General features: G+C 40.0%; 1 protein-coding gene across 1 annotated transcript in view; it reads left to right on the top strand.

Annotated features, from left to right (window-relative positions):
- Window positions 1-10257, top strand: part of Arrdc4 (arrestin domain containing 4) — a 16080-nt gene extending 5823 nt beyond the window's left edge. Inside the window, exons 3-10 of the mRNA XM_010607878.3 lie at window positions 8-280; window positions 3820-3886; window positions 4119-4266; window positions 6111-6213; window positions 7199-7455; window positions 7948-8110; window positions 8640-8794; window positions 9171-10257. Coding sequence (XP_010606180.1) covers window positions 8-280; window positions 3820-3886; window positions 4119-4266; window positions 6111-6213; window positions 7199-7455; window positions 7948-8110; window positions 8640-8794; window positions 9171-9227 — 1223 coding nt within the window. The 3' untranslated portion in view covers window positions 9228-10257. The remainder of the gene's footprint in view (window positions 1-7; window positions 281-3819; window positions 3887-4118; window positions 4267-6110; window positions 6214-7198; window positions 7456-7947; window positions 8111-8639; window positions 8795-9170) is intronic.
- Window positions 10258-24187: the final 13930 nt, after the last annotated feature.

Here is a 24187-nt window from a genome sequence, read left to right as displayed (position 1 = left end):
CCGGGAGGACGGAGGGCCCGGAGCGCGCCGGTGAGCAGCTCTGACCGGCACCTGGCCCTGTCTCGCGGTGGCGGAGAAGCGCACGGCATCCTAGGATCTTCTGGAAGCCGCGGGCGGTTGTCATGGGGACGTGCGATTAGGCTCTTAGGGACCCGGAGAGCCTGGTCCCTTCGTGCCCAAGGCGCGGAGGGCGGAACCGGGATCTGTGCCCTTCCATTCTGGGATGCGGAGAGTTTCGGGGCCTCCACCCCTTCACATCCCGGAGCTAGGCAGACTCTTGGTTCGTGATGAATTGGCAGAAAGTCTTACTTAGGAAGAAGGAAGTAGCTCTGGATGGCTTGTTTCAAAGGACAGGCCTCGACTTGACCATCGTAACCTCGGACCCCTCCTCTGGGAAGTAGGGCAGCTCTGTACCAGTTCTGCCCCACCTCATATTTCTGCTTGGTTCCCTTTGCATCCTTTCCCTGCTCCCTCTTGCTTTCCCATTGGAGACAGCCACATGAGCATTTCCGATTACTCCTTCCAGTTCACCTTGGTGTTCATAGTGTAGATTTTTCCAGAAAGTGGCCATGTCAGGACCAACTACACGGAGATTGCATTAATACTAGGTACAAAATTTGATTTCTTTAATGATAATGAAAAATCATAAACTCACGGATTCCAGTGATTCTTAGTCCTCTCTCAGCCAGGGGTTAAACTGTTTGACCTTTCTGCCTCATCAGCTTTTAGCTATTACATTTGAAGAGTAAAATGCATTGTATCTAAACATTGGAAGACTTGCCATAACTTTCGTGAAGTGGGACGTGGTTGTGTCTTACCCGGCTGTGGAGAAACAGGCTGTCCAGTCAGATCCTCAAATTATGTGATCATCTCTCTAATCCCCAAAACTTTGGGAGGCAAACAATATTTAGAACCAAAGCTCTATCTTGATGAACAAGAACAGTGTGGTAGGTGACAGTTTCCTACCTCCCTTCATCAGACGGGTTTTCAGGATCAGCCAGCGGGGTGGTCACAGCCAGCCTGAATTTTCAAGATGGCTGCCTGGTGATAAGAGCCACGGAAGAGGAGAGAAAAAATAGTTTTTGTCTAAGTCTTTAAACTCCCTGAGCCCATAACTACTGAGTAAATAGATATAACAGTAAAAGCAGTTCAACCTGGGATTCACAATGAAAATTGCACTGGTAAAGTCTATGATTGGTAAAATTACAGGTAGCATGTTGATTTCACAAGTCAGGTCTCATTTCTTCATTCTAATGGAATGAACCATCTAAACAAGCACAGTTTGAAAAAAATCTGTGTCTTGTTTTAGGATGTATCATGACAAATACTAGCAATACATGTTTTATTTAAAATCGTGGTCTTCTTTTAGTTGTGGGGGGCTTCCCCCAATATCTAAACTTTGGAAAGAGTGAGCAACTTCAGATAGTCATAGATTCTCAGGATCACTTAATTCCAAACCTGAGCTTTCTTTCAATCATCTGAAGAGATTTTTAGAAATCTAGATATCTGAGAAATATAAGTCTGGGATCTATTTTTTTAAAAATCTCCCTAGATGATACTTTGGCATTGTCAGTCTAACCTTGCTATCATTGTGACTGATTTTCTTCAAATTTTTATAGAAGGATTGTGACAGAAAGACAAGAATACAGAACCAGAGAGTTGGTTTCAGTTCTGAGGCAACACCAGCCATGTGACCTTAGGCAAGTCCCTCACCCCCTCACTCTTCCTGGCAGCCTCTGTTTCTGTAATGGTCTTCTAGATCCCATGGCTCATGAAAGCCTTTAATTATGAGCTTTGGTGTAAGACCATTAGCCAATGAAATGTCTTCTCCCTCTTACATGGTAGCCCTCTGTACAAGACAGAAGTAAGGAGCCATGCAAACAGAAGCAGAAATGGTTCCAGCTTGTGAACGTTTGTAATTAAACACAATGACAAAAATTATTCCACATATTAAAACCTATGTTTGTCAGTTTGCTCAAATTGCTTTGTTTTGTATTTTAGCATGGTTAAGTGATGGAACTCCTGTGTTCATTTGTTTTCTCTGTGGAAGGGGAACTTCATCTTTCTCTTAGCTCCATCCCCTTTCAGTAATCCTGAACATTGCTGTCTCCACGTGCCTAAAAGGCCTCATGCTGTTCACTTCCTCCACACCCCTCCCCACTCATCTGCTGTCCAGGCCGCAGGTGCTCGAGGTGCCCGCACCTTCCTGGATGCCCAGGTTCTAGCACTCTGGTTATTGCTTGTGCACAGTGTCCAGCCCCTCTGTTCCCACTGGTCTGGCTGAGGATTGAAGTTATTCATCTTTCTATGGACTCCCAAGTGCCTCCCATCTGTGCCCTGGAATTTTTGAACTTAGATAAAATGTTTTTAAGCATTTGTACCTACTTTGTCATGCTCTGTAATCTAACGATTACAAATTAGAACTTGCAGCCCAATGCTCTGCAAAGCTTTGGCACAGCCTTGAGCCTCACCCTGGGTAGCTGTGAAGGCGGAAGCTCCCCTAGGTTCAGGTGCGGCGGCTCTGCTGCAACCCTGGCTGTGGCTCACAGGGCAGCTCCCCAGCCTGCCTAAACCCTGGCTTTGCCCTCTCACGGCCACTTCATCTGATCTGCTGTCCTTGTAACTGGTTATGGTTTACTTATGTTGCCCCTTCCCGCTCCTTCGATGTACGGTGCACTAAACACTGAAGAAATTTAGAAGACTTAATGGGTCAGTAATACACTCCTATTTTCTAAAAGTATAAGGCTGCAGCGTTAATTGAAATATGTAGGGCCTTTAAGTTCTAGTAACCAAGTGTAAAGAAATACTATTTCATTAGTGATTTCTACCCTTCAAAAAGTTTTTTTTTTTAATGGATAAATCAGAAAATTTCATTGTAGTGTCTGGTAACCAGGCAAATTCAAAGTTCTCCGTGCTGCGTTTTCTTCATCTTACTTCTCCCATCCACAAGGAAGAGATTGTAGTCTTAAATCTGAGCATGGAATGCAGGGAAAGTTTATAAATAGTTCAGGAACCTCCTGCAGTGCTGGAAGCCACAGTCTCCTTTGGATCTGAATGAAACAGAGTGTCTAGGTCCATTCAGGAGAGGTTCTAGTGCCCCTGGTCTCACAGCGTCTATCCACACCCCCTGTTTAGCCTTCTCACAGTCAGTGTTAAGCTCATGTGTGAAATAAAACTGAGCTGGCAGCCCAGAGCCGCAGAAGGGGCCTTGGCCCTGCTTGGTGATTCCCAAGCTGAACTCCCCGAAACCCTGTTAATCTTGCTACAGCTTACCAGTAAATACCTGACTCTTTGCTGAGTAGCTTCTTGTTGGTTTGGCTGTTTTGTATTATACCCACTATTAATACTTATAAATTTTGGACTTCCTTTTCCAACATAGTAAAGTTTATGGTACACCCAAAATAAATATCTTTTGCTAAATTAGTTTTAGTTCCAATTTAATATTGCTGTCTCCTGTTAGTATGATAGAGTAGGGTAAATAATTTGTTTTTATACATGTATATATACACACTTCCACATATGTGTGCACACACGTACTGTATATGTATATTGGCACTTTATGGTAGTTACTTGCACAGTTGTTCATTTGGAGGATGGAAATTGTGTGTGTGTGTGTGTGTGTGTGTGTGTGTGTGCACATATGTACGTGTTACTTGGTAAAAACTGACTCAAATTCAATATTCTAAATGTATTTAATGATCTTTTTAAGTATACTGCATTTTATAGCCATGAAAACCTCATTTAAGAATGACTTAGATTATGAGAAGTCTTGATGCTAATATTAACCTTAGTTAAAATAAAATACAATCTCTTTTATAGGTGAAGGCATCGTTTTATTACAGCCTGGAAAACATGAATTTCCATTTCGCTTTCAACTTCCTTCTGAGTAAGTGAAGCTATACAGTTTTGTGATTTTATTTCCCTGAATTATGTGCACCTGAACGTTTGAGTAGAGCACCTATCTTCTGCTTTTGAAGCTTGCACTTCTATTCTGAATAGCCTGTCATAGACATGCCTGCTTAATCTTGTTTTTTCAACTTAAACCAACCTTTTAAGCCTTGCTCTTCTAGCTGGATTGAAAAACAGACTCATAAACTAGTATCTCTTGTTTGTTCCAGACCTTTGGTGACCTCATTTACAGGGAAATACGGAAGGATTGGGTACTGCGTGAGGGCGGTTCTGGAACGACCCAGGGTACCGGATCAGAGTGTGACGAGGGAGCTCCAGGTTGTCGGTCACGTCGATGTCAACACACCGGCGTTGTTGGTAGGATCTTCCTCTTCCTCCTGCGCTTGCCCTCTTTCCCTTTCATTCCATTCCTCCTTCCTTTCCACAGCAGTGTCTACATTTACCAAGTTTAGTGATAGTCCTGTCACTTTCTGATGGCTTCAAAAATACAATCTGGTAACCCATAGGCATTCAGTATAAATATATGATTCTACGTTGGGCAAATTACAAATTGTGTGTGCTGATGCTATTGATTATGTCCCTGCTGTTCAGAGCTTCTTTTGCCAGAAAGTTACACAGGCTTGAAATGCATTAATAAGGCTTAATAACAATAATGCACACACAGAGAGTAGTTACTTTTACCAGAGCGGCCACATTCACGGGACTGTGGTATTCTAAACTCTTCAATAATAGCAGGTTGAAGAACAGTAATTATGGAAGAGTATTAATCATGCTCAGCCTATTATTGAAGCTCATGCCATTATGCTATGTATCCTTCCATTTTGCATGTCATTTTCTAACATTAAGTAAGTACATGCAGCTGCTGCCGAGATCCTTTCACTTATCATTTCCTTATGACAGATTTGGCCACATTAAAGCATTGAACTTCTAATAATCACCAGAAATACTGTAGACTGATAAGAAAGATCAGGCTATAAGTAACAACAGAATAGGCAAGATGGGAGCTAATGAGCTGGATTCTTTTATCTAAACCCATATTATCAAAATAATATAAAATTATACCTTGTACTTTCATGATAGCTGCTAGGATCTAATGGTTCTTCATTTAAATATGAATGAATGATCTTTTTTTTACTTCATAGAAAATACTGAGATCATTTAAACTTTTCACCATGATACTCATGTGACAAAGATTTTATTCTTTTTCTAACAGTGTTTTTAAAGACAAGGAAAAAAGCCAACTGTTGTTTAACTCCTATTTTCACATTAAAAAAGAGACAGAATATACTTTACCCCTCACTTCTGAATAAAAGATAACAAATATGGTTTGCATAGTTTCTTGTGGCCCAAAATCGTTTAATTTAATGGTTTTCAGATCAGCTCACCTGTAGCTACAACTTTAATACCTCCTTAAAACTCCTTTTGAAAATTGATGATGCTAAAATCTGCTTGGAATGGGAAGGTTAAGTATTTCTATAGTCTTTATAATATTTATGGCAAATTACTTAAAAAGATTTTGGTTTTGCCAAAAGTGGATACTAGTTATTCTTTACTATTCTTTCCATAAAGAAAAAAAAAAATAATCACAAGTAACTTTGGATTTTACAGAAAGCTTTGGTGTATGCAGCTCGTAAACTGAGCATCTTACCTTGTGTCATTTCTCTTAACATTAAAGAATAAATACAAAATAAGATACTGTAGTAAGGTATAATGTGTTCGATAGCCTTGCAGATCTGCTACTAGTGAAGATGTTGTTGCACTATTACACAAAGCCCCCAACCTATCTATGAGCACTTGAAATGCCTCATAGCATTGGAAGTGAAAAAAAAAATGGCTATTTGCTCATTCCACGTAGTGCCAAAACAAGTATGATATTATGATTATTAATTTTATATTAGTGCTCCCTTCACCAGATCTGTACACAAAGTTTTTAAAAATTCTAGTAAATATTGCCTTTTTGAAGGGATAGTGTATCATTTCCTAGAAATACAATGACTTCAGGGTAAAATAGGTTCAGCCTAGTTTTTCTAAGAAGGAAATAAGTTTTAGCACTTTCTGTTACAGTATGTGTTGCTTGATGATCTGACATGGAAATATGAATGTAATTTCTTTACAACTATTATTATGAGAGATGTAATTTTTAAGTTCTCTGAGTTCTCTAGAGTGGTTTAATTAAAATCATTTTATTTGAAATTTTCAAGACCCCTGTATTGAAAACTCAAGAAAAAATGGTTGGCTGTTGGTTTTTCACTTCTGGTCCAGTCTCGCTGAGTGCCAAAATTGAAAGAAAGGGATACTGTAATGGTAAGCAACTTATTTGAAAGTCCAAGTGAAAGATTAGTTCATGTTACTGACTAATATCCAGGGATTTTAAATGGTATGTTTTGTAATTTATACAGTATAGCTTATTTTAAAATATGAATAGTAAAATTCTAGTTTTAATATAACTAGTTTTAATTTAAATATTTTAAGCAGATGAATAGGTTCCAGTAAAACTTCTGGTATCTCTGACTTTGATCCTGTTACTTCAGGAAAAAAAAAAGTAAAAGAAGAGTGTGGAGATACAGGACTAGTAAATGTTACAAAAGAATGCCTAGAGCTACACCCCTCTGAAGGGGGCAGTTGCAATGGGAAAATACTGTTAGGACTCTGATTCCATGCTGGTCTGAGATATAGAAACGTGCGGGCTTAGAACGTAAAACATTAACAAACTGCAGACATGTTGATATCAGAACTACCGTTTGTGAAGTACCCAGTTCCCAGAGTGGGTTTGGCTCTGCCCCCAGGTTCTGGCTTGTTGGAACTGAACGTGGTCTGAAATGGTGTGGTGTAATGTTGTAAAACGTGCCTATCCTGCCATTGTCTTATTTGTGCCTCAGCTTTAATTCCTTCAAAGCAAGAGCTTTGTTCTCTTGTTGGGCAAATTTTAATATGATAGGTGAGTTTGTTAATGTTGTTTTTCTAACGTTGAGCTAGATCATTTATTTTTAATCCCTACCTTAACTTATACAGGTACTGATCATTTACATATCTTTAGAACTGTTAATGTAATATTGCTGCAGTACAAAAGTGAATAATTCAATAATTAGAAAAATCATATCAACCACAAACTACAGTGAGTTTTCTTTTATCTGACCCAGTATTACAATATACATTTTCCATCAGGGCTTCTCAATTGGTTGAAGTTCTTTTGGAACATTTCAACTTTAATTGGTAATGGCCTCATTGCATTTTGGTGAGAATTTTTTGAAAAGTCCCTGAATCCATCCTGTTTTTATTTTCTTTCTAGGAGAAGCTATTCCTATTTATGCAGAAATAGAAAATTGTTCATCTCGGCTGATTGTTCCCAAAGCGGCTATTTTCCAAACCCAGACGTATTTGGCTAGCGGAAAAACAAAGACCTTCCGTCACATGGTTGCTAATGTGCGAGGAAACCACATCGCTTCTGGCAGCACCGACATATGGAACGGGAAGACTCTAAAAATTCCGCCTGTCACTCCCTCCATCCTGGACTGTTGCATTATCAGAGTGGACTATTCCTTAGCTGTAAGAGAGATCTTTCTAAAATTAAAAATATATAGAAAGGAGCAGTAACTGGAGGCATGTTGCTGTCAGTTTCTTAGTTGATACTTAGGAGATTATTCTCCTGTATCAGCATTGCCACCACTTGTGGGCCAATAAAGATTGACCTTTGCTTTTACTAAAAGTCTGTCCCTCCTCCAGGGAATGAAAGTCACAGAAAGGGATTGTGGTGGATTGCAGGGTGTACGTCACACACTTAATTTTGTGGAATTGTAAGCAGTGCCAGCTTCCATTACAGTGTGTGAAGGCCACAGGTCTCTGTCACAGTGTTTACTGTATTTGGGGTCCTCTTCATTTTGTTCATTTCGTTTAGTCAGGACTGTCTACATTTGAAATGGGAGTGGGGTGGTAGTTGGCAAAGGAATTCATTGCTTCCTGAAAAAAAGACATCACCAGGGCAATCTCCTGTGTGCTTTTAACTTATATCTGTGCCTTCTCCTTTTGCTGATCGATCAGGTATACATTCACATTCCTGGTGCTAAAAAGCTGATGCTTGAGCTGCCATTAGTCATTGGTACAATTCCCTATAATGGCTTTGGCAGCAGAAACTCCAGCATTGCCAGCCAGTTCAGCATGGATATGAGCTGGCTGACCCTGACCCTGCCAGAACAGCCTGAAGGTAAAATATTTTGAAGTTCTTAATAATAATGAAGTTTTATATAGAAAGTAGCCAAGAACAGGACTATAAGATAGTAAGTGCTCACATTTGAATTATTACAGCTAATACAGTTAGGCTTATTCTTCTTACTACTAAAAAGTCATAAAAGGGACGTCAAAAATTTAATTCTTCCAGGACACAAAGCTGCCTGAGGGCACTCAGGAATAAAAGGTACATCTCCTAATGGCGATGTGTAATAGTAAAAGAATGAGAAACGCTCAAAATAAAGTGTAGAGTGTTGCATGTTTTTCTGTGGCCACATTTCCGTGATAATTCTTCCCCAGACTGTAGCAAAATCTTCAGTCAGTGTTAGCAATAGTTTAATAAAAGCAGGAGGAAAATTGTCTTTGTTGTACACAAACGTTTGCTGACTAGAGAGAAAAATGCCTTGTTTTAATCGTCATTGTAGCTAAATTTCTTATTTTTGAAAGTGTTCAGAAAAATTTGTTTTTGTGGGAATTTTTCAGCTCCAACTCCATTTCTGTTTCAGCACCACCAAATTACGCAGATGTGGTGTCGGAGGAAGAATTCTCCAGACACATTCCTCCTTACCCGCAGCCCCCTGACAGTGAGGGAGGAGCGTGCTACCCTATGTTTGCCTGCATACAAGAATTCCGGTTTCAGCCTCCACCTCTTTACTCAGAGGTAAACAAAGCAAAAGAAAATTAGACTTTCATTATGCTGTTTGCCAGTAATCATTTTTGCTGTCCTCCGTTCATTTAAAGTACCTGTTCCTGGCTCATAGTTAATAAAGGCTCCATATAAAACTGCTTTCACATTGGTGATAGATTGTTGCTGTCCATTTAGCTTGCTTTCTGGAATCTTCCTTGTGAGCTATATGTGGCACACACGCACAGTGTCAGGAGTGAATTTGAGGTGTTCTATGTGGCCTTGGACCATGGGAACTGGCTGGTAGACAAGACTCTGAGCAGCTTGGGTTACAGTCATCATGTAATTAGAAGTAGGTCGTAGAGTCACTTAAAAACCGCTACAACAGTAATCGCAGTCTTCTTTTTTACAGGTTGATCCACATCCTAGTGACATAGAGGAGACCCAACCTGTTTCCTTCATTCTCTGAGTGAATATTTCAGAAATCACTGTGTTCATCAAATTGGAATGTTGGTTCTTTCCCATCTGCCTTTTTGGGGGAGAGGGCAGAAAGATTAATTTAAAACCATAAATGAACATCAAGATTGAAGACAATAGAAATTAAAGATTACTAGAACTTTCTAGTGGGCCACGGCAGTGGTTAAGTTTCTGTGATGGCCACCTGTCACCTTTGGGAACGGGATGACACTGTGAGCAAAGGCGAAGTGGACGTGCTGGTGAAGGTAGCGTAAGTGAGGAGGCCTGCTGACCAGCGAGGAGGGTTTCTGTGAGTGGAAACCAGAGCAAGGAAGCCTCTGCAAAGGCTTTGCAAAGAGAAGCAAACGTGAAGGCCAAGTGAAGGATTCACCGGGCAGACGGTTTGAGTGTAGCCACATAGACATGTGCGCAGAAGTAGCCTACTCTGAACCCTCAGTGAGACCTGCAGGCTCCAGGGTCTTCATGACTTCCTGTTCTATCACCATATCAGAGATCAAGTTCCCGTTCTTGAAATCATGGTCACATAAGGTTCCAGTGTGGTAATACAGTTTCCATTCTTTCAGTCTTAGGTTAAAATGTACTTTCTAAATAGGCTACACAGTATTAGGAAACCTGCAAAGGCTTCCTTAAAAAGCGTGCCACTTCAAATGGGAAAGATGAATTTTATTATGAAATTGTGTTTTGTTGAAAGCTATACCACCTCTAAATACTTAAACAGGATATCTTAATATCCCCATATCTTCATTATCTGAGGGCACAGCAGAAAAAGGAGGAAAGAAAAAGTTACATCGTTAGGATGCCTTGATAACCACACAGTCAAAAAAAGCATTTTCTTAACCTACCTCTAGTGGGGTTATCAGATAGCTTTTCAAAACTTTAGGCCTGGTCAACCATATTTGAAGTTTCTGTTATTTATAGCAGCAGTCTTAGCTCACCTTGTATTTAATCAGAAATTAAACCAGGGGAAAAAAATCTATAAGGTTAGCATTAAATGGAAATAAATATATGTATACCTAAAGGTATTTCAAAATAAATGTAAATTCAAAAGAACGTAGAAATGCTACTTTTAAAAAAAAAGACATAAATTTAATTTACTGTCAAGAGGCTTAAGCAGACTGGTGGCAGTCACTGCATAATACATTGTTATTCCAATTTTTAGTACTTCTGTTTAAACTGTGACTTTCTTTATTGTTTTGGTGCAATATTTTGTTGTCCTTTAACCTCAGGAGATTCTGACCAGCAGGATTGTGTTGCTGCTTGAAGTTTCAGCAGTGTTTGTACTGTCTCTTCTCCCCTCCTTTTCAGGTTCACATGCTCACTGGCTTTTCCATCCGTTAGTGTTGTGAGCTGAGAACATTTCTGGACACTAAGTGAAAGGGAGGTAGGGATTCCCATAATTGAAATTTTGGACCAGCTGATTATTAAGGGTTTGATCCAGAAACCCTGGTGCTTCCCAGGCAGATCCTGTACTCCATTTGATAAAGTAATTAGTAAATGTGTTCACTTAGAAATAAAAAAATTCTTATACAGTTAAATTTTGTATTTAAAAATCAGTTGGCCATTTGATCAGGGATTTTTTTCTACAAACGTTTAGTGAATGTGTGCTTTTCACCCCCTGGATGTACTTCTCATCTCTGTAACCATGAAACATTAAACGCATTTCTTTCACTATAAGCCACCATTTAAAATCACAGTGTATGATGGTTATACCAGTAATTGTGGTACAGTTGTTACAAAACTTACTCCTTCATTTGGTTTTTAAAGGTCTTTTACTTTGTTTTTTTGTATGTCTTTAAATAGATCTGCGTATTTAAGTGCTGTCCAAACAGCTCATCTTCAGCTGTTTATTGACTTCACAGCTATAGTTTACAGGCCATGCCAGAACATCATCCATGTCCACGAAACCAAAACAAAGGGGAAAAAAGCAAACTCAGTCTGGAGAGGAAGTTTATTTGGCTTCACAAAGAAAAGCAACCACTTACTAGAATCCTTCAGTAGGATTACTTTATCTTCTTGAGTAGAGAAGTTGTGAACTCTGCCCAGCAAAATGAACATTTAAGAGACTAGGTCAAAAGTCTGACTTGATACTTTCCATATGCCTGACCATAGCAGTAGGTTGAAACTGCATACCTTTTTTATAGTTAAGATAGCATTTTATGAATGTAGAAAACTACATTGGCACAGAGAAAACCTATGAATGAAGAAGAATTTAGCTGCTATTATTTTCCTCTTTATTCCCCTCTTGCTCTTGTTTAGTTTGGGAAAAAACGTGGCCTTAGAATTTTCCTTTGAATGCGAAAAGTTTCAAATTGAAAATGCACATTGTTTGGCACACAAAATCTTTTATTCCCTGGGTAAAATTTACTTTTGATGTTTTCGTTTTGCACAATAAGAAACTCAGTAGGCAGGGAATATGTTTTTGATAAGTTAACTATAAGAGCTTTTTTTATTTTTGTTAAAAATGTAACAGTTTAACCCACAAGCAAAAAAAAAAAAAAATAGATTGTATTTTGTACTCTGAACCCTATGGGTTCCTTTTGTTAATAAAATGATTCTACTAATGCTGAGAGTCACTTATTTTTGCTTTAGCTTTAAAGACTTATTTAAATTATCATAGATTTAAGTAAGGAAAATGAGTACCAAAAATCAAAATGTTACTGCAATTCAGATCATTTTGTTCTACTCGTGTTATCAGAAGGTAAGGTACAGCCCTAGGGATTCTGAGCTTATTCTTGCACTTAGTTTTCTGAAGTAATAAAGTTTTTACCATTCTGTGAGGAACAGTAACTGCAATATGTAAATGAGTTAAGCTACAAAGCGTAATTCAAATACACAGTGAATGTTTAAATTTGTAAAAAGTATTATAATAAACGACACATTGGCCTTACTCTCCTTCCAAATGCTCCCCTCACTTCAGACACACTTAGCCCATCATTCTTGGCTCCTTCTGAAGCAGTTCTGGAAATGCTCTTTAGTAGGGATTACAAGGTGTGATTATAAAATACAGTGAACACTGTTGCCAGGAGCCATCCAATGAGAAGGCATTACAGTGTGTCCTCGTCCGTCTGATTCACCAGATCTGACCATGTGCGCCTTCTGGCCCTCTCAAAGTCAAAGTGACCATGAAAGTCAGACGATTTGAATCAGCTCGGGATGTGGAAGCAGCCACAACAGCACAACTAAAGATACAAAAGAGACCTTCCAGAATGGCTTCAGAAAGTGGCAAGGTGATGAGATAAGTGTTTGAAGTGAGGGGTGGGAAGGCTACTTCAAGGGGCATTAATGACAGTGTCTTTCACTATAATAATTTTTTTATCAGTTTTCAGTCATACCTCCTACATTGGTCACTGAGAATAGCTTCATGTATGCATAAATGGTAGTGGTCACTCCAGAGTTTTTGTTCAGTTGGGTGGAATCTTCCCAGGACTGAGGTAGCAGATCTGAGGGGCTGTTGAGGGTTCCTCACTGTGAAACACTGCCCCATGAAAACCTCCCCTTTCTGTGTAAACAATGGTGGTTACCAGCACTGAAATTTGTACAGGAAGATGTGCTTTTAAGTCATCTCAAGTCCAGAACAGTCGTAACCTTTACCGAGTACTAAACTGCCTGTTTAGGTTGCTCTTGAGTTGTTTTTACTATATAAGCAAGTGTTATGTGATAAATGGGTTGTTTCTGCATGTACATACCTTTGTATGTACTCAACATGCATTTGAATGTTTGTAATAAATACTAAGGCACAACTTAGAAGGTTACCATTAAAGTTTCTATAGATTATATTGAGAAGATGTGGATTCTTAAATTTTAGAACTAGGCCAAACACTAGGTAGAAACTAGAACAAAGCTCTCACTTTACCAAGGGAGATACCAAAACCCAGGGAGGTGTAACCTGAGAGCTTGGCCCAATGCTCTGTGAGGTCACTGCTTGTTCTAAAACGTGCTGATTCTTCAGCTTTATAGAAGTAAGGGAACAATCATTGCTTTCACTTACACAGTTTAGGAGTCATAGAGCTGGACACCAGCATATGCGAAATCCAGAGTCTTCAGTGTTTATATCTAAAATCCTTGCCTCCAGAAAAGACAGCAGTCTCTGACTAAATTGCTTCCTAACTGTGTTTAATTAGTAAGTGAAATCCTTTCTTCAACAGCTCTAAGGTCTTTATATTTGATATAATTATAGGCTCACAAAAAGTTGCAAAAATAGGATAGCACAGTTCCATATACTCATCCCAGACTCCCATCCTTCAGATGCCCCTGTGGTGGTGTTTTACGTAACTGTAGTTCACTAGAAAACCAGGACTTCAACATAGTACAGTCACCCACAGTTTGTGCACTCGCTTTCCTTGAACATATGATTGTATGCAGATTTATGACATCATGTGTAGGTTCGCAGGATCACCACAATCAAGTCACAGAAAAACTCCCTGCAGAGGTCCCTGTGCATCCCCACCCGCTTCTTCCTAGCTGCCCCTCCCATTGATCTATTTACCATTTATAATTTTGCTATTTCCAGAACACTAGATAAGTGGAATCTTTTGGTCTGTGCTTGAGATTGGCTCCCCCTCCACTCTACATAACAGCTTATGAGGCCCATACAAGCTGCTGCTTGCACCAATGTTTTGTTTATTATTTCAACTGAGGCATCTTAAAAGATACATATTACTACTGAAAACTTCATCCTGCACTTTGCAAAGAAAATGTAACAATTGTATGCACACCATATTGTCCTAAGTATTTTGGTTTTGAGTTGGAGAACTACCTTTTTATGTAGAAAATGCATAAATGCAGATATACAAACTTTCAGAGGTACATTTTCAGCTTATCAAAGTTCTGGGAAAATTTTGGTTCTAAATAGCAAGCTACATTATGAATGAACAAGATATGTCAGTGCTGAAATTGTAGACAGGGAAAAATTATACTGGGCTATTAGCTTCTGAATCTGAGAAACTTTAACATTAGTTATGCAGGAAAAAGATGCATTTGCCTTATGTGTGAATATTACACTTTGTGAGTTTTGGGGGTTATTTTCCCCCCTACTTCTTTAATTTCCTTCATTCACATTTCCACTTCTTAGTACCTGATGAGATAAAAATTCCACTTGCTGAGCAAAGTTTTTCACTACGAAATACATTCTTATTCTTAATGAAACAGTATTAAAAGTATGGGCTTCCTTGTTAAGCTTATTACATCTTTATAGGCAGGAGAACTCGCAACTTGTAGAAGTCGTCACACACTAACCTGAGGCCCTTTTCTCTAAAGCCAGACCTAAGTCTGTTGGTGGAGCGAGGAAGCAGTGAAACAGATCCACACAGTGACGAAAGCAAGGAGTAGATAAAAAGTATTGACTAAGTGCTCGCTTCTAGGACATGGCAAAAACCCACCTCACTATCAAGTATGCTTGGTAGAGCTATTTCTGTATTCACTAATGGAGAGTTTACACTTGCCCAGTTTTTCAAAGCACCAAGGTATCTTGCATGGACAGGAAGAGACCTGGTTCAGGCAGTATCCTCCAGTTGGAACAAATAAAACATAGGTGTTTTCTTCATCTTTGTAAATGTCCCTCCCCCCACATGCATGTACCACACATACATAAGTACACATAAAACTCACATCACATGCACACATTTAGTTTTCTTTTGTTCTTTTAGCTGCACCCTTTACCTCCAGGTCTTGGTCTAATTCAGGTAAGAATGTAAGCTTTGTTACAAAAGAAGAAATGGTTTCTTACTGCCAAAAGAATCGGAAAGGAAGCATCTTCCACCAGCTTTCTTACCAGTCCACCTCCAGACAGTAAAACACTAGTGAAGAGACACCAGTGACTTATGAAATGAGTAAACCAAGGGCAGTTGACACCAGGAATTTATCCTTTTCTTTTGGAAAAAAAATTACTGCATGGGAAAATTGTCCTATCTCCCCAAAACCCCAGCTCCATTTCTTTAATGACAAAAGGAAATAAAGAGTTCCAGACCAAAATAATAACTCACACATGTAGCGTCTACTACTCTAATCTTTACATATGTGGACCACTTTACCTTAACATGATTTTCTTTTTCAAATTTGTCTTTTTGTTTTAATTGCCAGACTCCATCAATCATTCATATTTTAAGTGATTTATACATGAGCAGTATCTTTCTTAGCTATCACTGAAAACACTTAGACTTCCCCAAACTGGTTGGCTGAATTGATTCAATAAAAGTTTAGGGTTTGCTTTGAAACACACCTCACAGGAATGTGCACATATGTGCACACACATACACACATGCACACAGATGCTTTTCTTCTCAGCTAGAGATTTTTTTCCCCAAAGCAAGATAACTCATCAACAGAGCCATTGTTTACATATCTGGACTCTGGAGAGGGCTCAGTTTAATATGACTTCAACCCACTATTGCAAGAACACAAAGTGCAACTTTTTTTTTTTTTTTTGTAGCTGATACGTTGTTGGTGGACAGTAACAGATAAGGGGTAAAGACTCAACAGGGTTACAGCTGCAGACTCCACTCACACCCTAGATCACTGCAGCACAGGAAGCCAAAATCAAAATCACAAAGCGCCAGGGCAGAGCTGGGCAAGAAGCACACTGCCTCTATACAAGAGACTGTACTGAGTGTTCACTACTGGAGAGCTTTGCTACAGACACACTTCAACAGTTTCAAGAAAAGAGCTTAGGAGCTAGACACGATTATAATTTTTTCTTTTACCTAAATTAAAATAAGCTGAAGAAGTATGTGTAATTGTATGCACGCATGCCAAAGTCTTCCTTCATCCTCCTAGAGGAGTATCAAGTCAAAGTCTCCTGCTAAACCTCTGAAGAGAACTTGCAACGACAGAGGTGATTTAAAAGCAAATCTCAATGTGTGCGATTTCATTCTCAATTCAACCACCTGGCCCTCTTACATAAATGCAGGAGGCTGGAAACCAGGGAAAACAGCAGCAAATACAGACTTTTATCTTATCTGACATATCAAACATCTTGGTCCTGATGGCAAAAGGTAATGTATCACCAACATCCTCGGACACGAACACCAACATCTATTTGTCCACCAGACTCGCTGGATTGCATCACATAAATATTTCTCAGAAAATTACTCTAACTGTATTAAAGCCTTAGAAAAAAACAGCCCCCAAATTGTTTGCCCCAGCACAAAACAAATGCAATTCTCTCTGCCCATGGGAAGAAGTTTTATACAGCATCTACACTGCACAGGAGGACTCAAATGGTCTCAGTCTTGCCTCTGAGCACAACACAAAAGCCTCATGGAAAGCACTGGGTTGGTGGGAGCCTTTTCTGTTAACCCTCTCTCTCCAGCCTCTGCCCACTGGAGACACCAGATCTTTGAACCTTCAGCCTTAGCCTGACTGGTTCCAAGACAAACAATAGCTCTAAAGGCTCCAAGACAGCTTCTGGGGAGAGCTGTAATGCATCTGCTGCCCGAGCCTGGTCTCAGCCTGAGCATCTGACCACGTGCCTTGCTCAGCCACTGACTTGCAGTGGCTGTGAGACACACAGAAAGGACTGGGCACATGCTGTAGGACTGGGCTCTTCCTCAGCAGCCTGCTTAGCCAACACCCAGAACCACAGCTCCAACACCAGGAATCCCAGGGAGAAGAAAGTACAAGAAATTCCTTAAGCCATGGAATGAATCAGAAATAGCTGTCCATGGAGTTCTGTATATCAGAAAAGTTCACTGAGAGGAAGTTGTCTTTTTGATAGGTTTGGGTATGCACATGTTCTTTGTTTCTTTGTTTTTAGTTTGCTCCTGCATTTTATAAAGGAAGCTGAGCCCTTCGGACCTACAGTCCCAGCTTGGAGTCCGAATTCTCAGCAGTTCCCTGCTCATGTTCAGGGGACCACCCTGTCTCAGTTTGCCTCATTCTTTCTCTGTATTAGCACTGAAAGTCCCAAGGCCAGGACTCCCGCAATTCCAGGCAAAATGGCACAACTGGCCTCCCATCACATTTCTCCCATCAGAGATAACCCTCCTCCCCATACCCACAGCAACCAGCTATGGATTTTCATAGAGGAGCTGTCACCTCCCTCTGAGACTCCAGGACTAAATTCCACTTACTGTCACCCAACAGCCCCAAGTGAACTGTCTTCTTGGAAATGAACACAACACTTACAAATGGATATTCAGGCCCCTTTGGTCATGTTTGGACTGTGACTCCTACAGAGGACAGCCCTACAGCTGACTCAGTCTCCGCCTCCTCCCTCCAGTGCCTCTCCTGTCTATTTACTCATAAAAGGCCACAGATCATACTTGTGAATACATTTCCTCCCAAGATTTGAGAACTTTGACAGATGTACTTGGTCAGAGGTCACAGAAATGCTTTCTCTTTGTGTGTGTGTGTGTGTGTGTGTGTGTGTGTGTGCCTGTCTGTCTGTGTGTGTGTGTGTGTGTGCGTGTGTGTCCTTCTCTCTCTCTCTCTCTCATCCTCAATGAGGGCCAGATGTTCCAAGCATTGCTAAGGTTAGGATCCAACATGTCTCTCAAAGTTTCATTATATTAAAGCTTAATGATTGTCAGCTTATGAATCATGAAACTCAAACTTTATCAAATGGATTAATCCATTATGAGTTCACAGCTCAGCAGCTCAATGAGCTTATTAGGAGATGGGGACCATTCGAATGAGGTGGGTCACCAGGATCATACCTTTGAAGTGTACCTCTTGTCCCTGACCTCTTCCCCTCTGCCTCTGGCTTGCTGTCTCTGCTTCCTGGCTGCCAGGAGGTGACAATCGTTTCTCTACCATACCTTACTGCCATGGTGATTCTGTCACAACACAGCCCTAAACAATGGAGCTTCCTGACCATTGAATGCAACATTTGAAACTCTGAGCAAAATAAATCTTGTCTCCTTTATGTTGTTCATGTCAGGTATTTTGTCCCAGGAATAGAAAGCTGACTAATATATGCTGGTTCCCTTTCTTCTTCTTGCAACTCTTTCAATAAAAACTGGGGTCCAATCAGAGCTGGGCTTTTCTCCCTGCATAATCAACATCCCGGGCCATGACGAGGACCAGGTAACATGTTCATGAGGATGGAGCATAACTGCAGAGGACAGTGACCCAGCAATGATTAAAGGATACCTAGTGTTTTTATTTCCCTCTCTCATTGGTGGCCAGGGCTGGAACCTCAGGCTTCCACGTGCAGAGGGCATGCTCTGCCAATGAGCTGCAAGCCAGCCCTATAGCCCTTCTCTTCACATTGTGCCTGTAGCTTAGGCTTCCTAGTATTATCACTGGTAAAAAGTGTCTACCCCTTGAGATGGAAATTGATCCTTGACAGGACCTCCAGGTCATTCAGACAAGCCTGAGGAGTAAAGTGGGATGCTGGACTGGAGGTGGCCTTGGTGTGAGGCAAAGCAATGATGAAGAACAGAGGCCAGGGGAGGGACATCAGTGAACAGGGTGTTCTTGGGAGCTCGAGAGCTGGATCTAAAGAAAATTTCTAAGTCTCTGATATGCAAGGGCTTATTCATATTATACTGTTCTTGGGCGTCCCACTGTCAGGCTACAGCATAAAAGTACTTACTTAGCATGTGCAAGGCCTTGGGCTCCTTGTCCAGCCCGAAAATAAATAAATAAGAACAAAAATATCCCCAAATTGCTGATTTTTATCCCAACTTGTTGCTCAAAAATCTCAGCTTCTTACCAATTTCCTTTTCTATTCCAAAGAACTTTCTGAAAGGCCCACGGACACCCAGGAAGTCAGATCCCCCTACCCCTAGCCTCACCTCTAATGCCCTGAAGTCTTCACAAGCTTATACCACCACTAATTTTTTTTTTTTCTCAAAAAACAAAAAGAAGAGATTCCTTTCTGCAGCTGGCTTTTGGAGAGGTCACCTACCCCAGTGAGCTCTCTGAGAGGCACCAGGCTGCTGTGTTGTTTAAGCATCCACACCAGAGCCCCTGGGCTTGGGGCAGAGGCTGCCACAGTGCACGGAGTACTAAAAGCATCTTGGATGAGAGTCACTGCCTGAAGCAGCTAATCCATGGGAAGTCCTAACAGGGCCCTGACCACTGAGGGAAAGCACAGTGCTGCTTACCTGGTGTCCACAGGAAGGAACTGGGCACTGAGAATTCCATCAAGCTGATTTTGAACTTCACCTTGCTCCTCACTGCCTATTCCTTAGCCGTCTGTGCTCAACTGAGAAGCATTCATTCCCTTGCTTGTCCAGGACAGTGTTCAACATGTGGCACATGTACATTTTGTTTGAGAGATGGATGTCTTCTTATGCTGCCCAGTCTGGTCTAGATCTCCGAGGGACCCTCCTGCCTCAGCTGAGTAAGACGATAGGTGAGTACCACTCACTGTATCCAGGTGATAAACATTCCCTTTCTTCTTTTCACCTATCTGGCTGTGGATGAGTGATTCAATCTCTCAAATGAGCTTTTCCTATAAAAAACCTCCATGTGTGCTTAGCAGAGCGATTCCAAAGCCCAGGGATTTTTTATAGTATTACAGAGAGAGGCATGCATCTATTCTGTGTGTTTCCATTAACACAGACTGGCAATTAATGCTTTGGTTCAAAAGCCTTCAAACATTTGTACATCCATTTACACGTTTAAATGGCTCTGTATAACAGTCAAGCAGGTGGTTAACTATATGTATATTAAATTCATAGAGAAACTGGTAATTTTCAATTATAATTGTCAGTTCACAGTTTACATGATAAGAATTTTTTGAATAGGCCCATTAGCTGATTTAGTTAGCCAGGGTTTTTATAAATCATGGTTTATTTGCTTATTCTACTTATAAAAGAGGAATTTTCAGTATTCTCACATGAATCAATAAATATTTACTTTGGTCTTTATTCTGCTCAAAATGCCAAGTTTGACAATGGATGAAATATCATTGGCTTTTCTTAAACAGCTGTTTGAATGCGACTGTTTTATTAGTTGTTTTGTTTAGTATTATTACTCAGATAATGGTTTAAAAGTTTTATTCTTTTGCTATTAATTTGTTTTTTTATAAATAAAGTCAAAATAGGGCTGAAGCTCCATTCCTGGTAATTTTACAATGGATTGCACTTTCCTGGAATATGTTTTGACAATAGAAACTTCCAAGCCAATCAAAAGCGATCCCATTTTTCTAAATGATATCCTTTAAAGCAAAACTCTGTAGTAGACAGCACTAACTTGTGCCTAATAAAATTTGATGATTTTGTGACTGTGGATAATATTTCTCTTTTGTAGGCAACAGAAATAATTTAAAAGCCTCTCATTTGGCTTTTACAGCACATGCAGCAATGCGAGACATCAGCTCTGTGGAGAATACCGAACTGGTGTGACAGGAAGACTGCTGTTCTGAGACGCGCCTTCAACACTCTACCTATGTCGTTTCCTCAGATGTGTCCTTGGGATTCTCCTTTTACAAAATGATCAAGCAGGAACTCTCCACCAGTGTGGCATGTAAATAGAGCTTGTGGAAGAAATCTCAGGTCGTTTCCGAAAGCTAGGACCCCAAATAATCTCATTTTGGTCCACTATATCTGTGACTGAGTGTTCCCTAGTCATACTGCTCTGTGTTAAGTCACATGGGCATGAGCTCTTTCAACAACAGAAGAAGCAATGTAAGAAACAATTTTCTTTAGTCCCTCAATCTGTCCGCTCAGATTTCTTCATATTAATGGAAAGGTTTATGTGAATGAATATGGTCAGTCTGAAATATAAGCAGCACCGCCTTCAAGATTGTCTTTCGGATGCCAGACTTGGAAAAGAATCTGAGTTCACAACTACCAATGAACAGATAACAAAGGAAACCATTTATGTTAGACAGCTTTCCATTTTTATGACAAATACCAGAGATAAATAACTTACACAAAGAAAGATTAATTTTGACTCATGATTTCAGAGGTTTCAGTCCGTGGTTACTTGTCCCTGTTGCTGTGGGCCTGTAGTACACGAAGCATCACAGAAGGAATGAGTGACAGAGAAAGGAGGCCTGTTCACATCACGGCTATTGCAAAGTAGAGAGAGAGAGAGAGGAAAGGGCTGGAGTCCCACAATCCCCTTCCAGGCCATGTCTGTAATGACCTAACTTTTTCCCTTTAGGCCCCACCTCCTAAAGGTTCACCACCTCCCAGTAGCACCACAGGTCACCAGCCTGAACACATGTTCCCATGGGGGATGTTTAGATCTGATATAGCAACATTAAAAATAAGTATTCTAGCTCATGTCTGGGAAATATATAAATCATTTCCCACTCTATAATAAATTGCTACATATGTGGAAAAACATGAACTTATCATCATTCTTACTTGAAGATAATCGTATAATGGCTCTCTCCTGCTAGGCCTTCCAAAAAACATTCATTGTGAATGATTTATGGTCAATTTCTGACCCTACTTGCAAAGGTCTGTTAAGTGGTCAGTGGGATTCTCTTTTTGCTCGAGTCTATTGATGTTCTTACATAGGGAGTATGAGGCAAACTATAGGGCTATTCTCGAAATATAGGTTTAAAGGCAATTAACTTTTCCTTCAAAGAAAGATACGGATTTATTCTTTACTGGACAGCAAAACCAATCACATAGATTAATTCTCTAACAGGCAATACCAAACAGAAGGAGACTTAAGCATACGTCCTGGCTATCCACATTACTCAGCCTCAAGCATATCACTCAAGTACTCTGATTCTCAGTCTCCTTGTCTAAAAAATGGAAATAGTACATTCTCAGTGCTTGAGAAGAGATACAGTGGGATAGTATCCACAAAGCCTAGATCCTCTCAAGCATGAAGCAATAATGATCATTTGATAAATGTTTCTACACTTTGCTGAAGTTCCTAATTACTTCTTTTTAAAAATAATTCATATGATTCTTTATATACTCTGGATACTAATCCTCGTATCAGTTGTATGTGCTTAAATATCTTACTATAAGAATATTGTTGATAACTTATTTCCAATATCTATCAGCTAACATGCCCTCGTTGGCCTTTTATATAAAGATATTTCTATTATTAGCATGTTTATTTATCACTTCAACGTATATTTACTTACTAATTCATTTCAAAAGTTAGGTTTTTGGTTTGTTTGTTGGTTGGTTGGTTACTACATAACATGGAGAATCAATTTTCCCAGGCTTTGGAGTAAAATAAAAAAGAATAAAACATCTACTTTCTAGATGGAAATATAATAATATAGTTGACTAAGATACATAACAAACTGTACCATTAGTGGTCAGAGAAAATCTAGCTGAGAAAGCATGTGATTTGGACATTTCAAAATCAAATTGACGTGAGAATCCAACTCGGAAAGTTGAGTAGAAATTGGACATGCAAGAATAGTATGCATGATGTACAGTCTAGAGGAGAGTTCATGAGCAAATACTTATTCTGCTTTTGGCAGACAACACAATTTATCTCCTCATATCTCTAAGATAATTTTGCAAAGTAATTGTTATCATCATCTTTTATGTCAGGGAACTAGGAAACTTGAAACAATTCTCAACATTAGTTAATGATGGAATTTTGGTAAAACCTACATTTCACTGGCTCCTGAGCTCTGCACTTACCCTCTCCTTGGGATTGAAGGGTTTGAGCCAGGAGGCCACACATACCGTGCAATAGACTGGTCCGGCTCCATAGGATCCAAGCGTCACTAGCTACCTGGTACACAGAGACCTGCAACTGGAAAGAAGGAAGCAGGTCAGAGATGAGAAAGAGCTGTTCAGTGTGGGAGCAGTCACAGGCCAGTGAGAGTCTTAACAGTCGGACCCTGTAAGAAACTAAGCCACAAGTCTAGAACAGCTGTTCTTTTGCTGGAGATGAAAGTTTAGCAACAAGAACACGTGAAGCCCAGATACACCACTGTAGAGATGCGAGAGCCAATGGAATTCTATACCTGCCAGATATTTATTGAATGACTGTAAACGGAGGAGAAAAGAATAATATTATGTGCACAACCTTCGTAAATGGCCCAGGGAAGTTCACCTTAGCAGGTGGAAACACAAATAAGGCCACTGTTGTTTCCATTTAAAGGTTCTTTCTTTCTCATGCCTGTTTACCCTCCCATATCTGCTCTGTGGGAAAAGTTAAAAGGGCTATGACCTACATTCTCTTTTCCTGCACATTTGGGTCCTTTCCAAGTTAATCTCAGTGCATTGAGCAGAACGACCATTTACCTACGCCAGGGATTTTGCAAGCTGACCTAGAGGGGACCTAACAGATGATGGAAACAGATTTATCCACTATGCAGGAATAAACCGACGTCTAGAAATGAAGGAATTTTCCCATGGTCACTCAGCATGGTTCTCCTCTCCGGCCATTTTCTTCTGCCTAGTTTAGAGTTTACCATTAATTCCTTGGAGTAGAGATACATATAATAAGAAAAACAAGCAAATACACACCAGTGTCAGATCTTGGGCACTGCCTATTCCTAACAAAATGAAAAATACACTGAGAAGGGATCATTATGACACACAAGGTAGAAAACTGAACTACTAAGTAGCGAAGAGATGCACAGTAATCCTTCCCATCTATTCAGTCCTTGGCAAGTGATATAGCTCCCTGAGTCCATTGTCTCAGTCAGCGCTTAGACTTAGATGGCGCTCAGAAGATGTCCCACGCCCTTCCAGACGCCCCACAGATAATGACTGCCCTAAATATATAGTGAGCAACCCATAGAAAGTAAATGTCCAGCCAAAGTTTTCATCCTACTCTTGTGCTTTGAATTATAGTCCTTCAAACATCCTACAGGTGGGAAGACAGATATAGAAAGAGGAAGAAATGAAGTGTCTCAGTCCCTGAATATAATGTCCATTCATTTATTTATACATACAATGAATTGTTTTATTGAAAGCTTACTATATGCCAGGCATCTACGAGGCTTGTAAAGGTCCCTGTTTTCATAAATATCTCCATGCATTCCAGACTGTGTTTTTATATAAGACCTTGTCCCCAAACTTCTTTTCCCTATCTTCCAAGGCAACTAAATTACCACCATTGAAAATG

The sequence above is a fragment of the Fukomys damarensis genome, unplaced genomic scaffold (genome assembly GCF_012274545.1).
Source record: "Fukomys damarensis isolate Sample0158 unplaced genomic scaffold, DMR_v1.0_HiC HiC_scaffold_7, whole genome shotgun sequence".
In the NCBI taxonomy this organism is placed as follows: domain Eukaryota; kingdom Metazoa; phylum Chordata; class Mammalia; order Rodentia; family Bathyergidae; genus Fukomys; species Fukomys damarensis.
The sequence above is the reverse complement of the archived record's forward strand: the minus strand, read 5'-3'. Positions and strand labels throughout refer to the sequence as shown.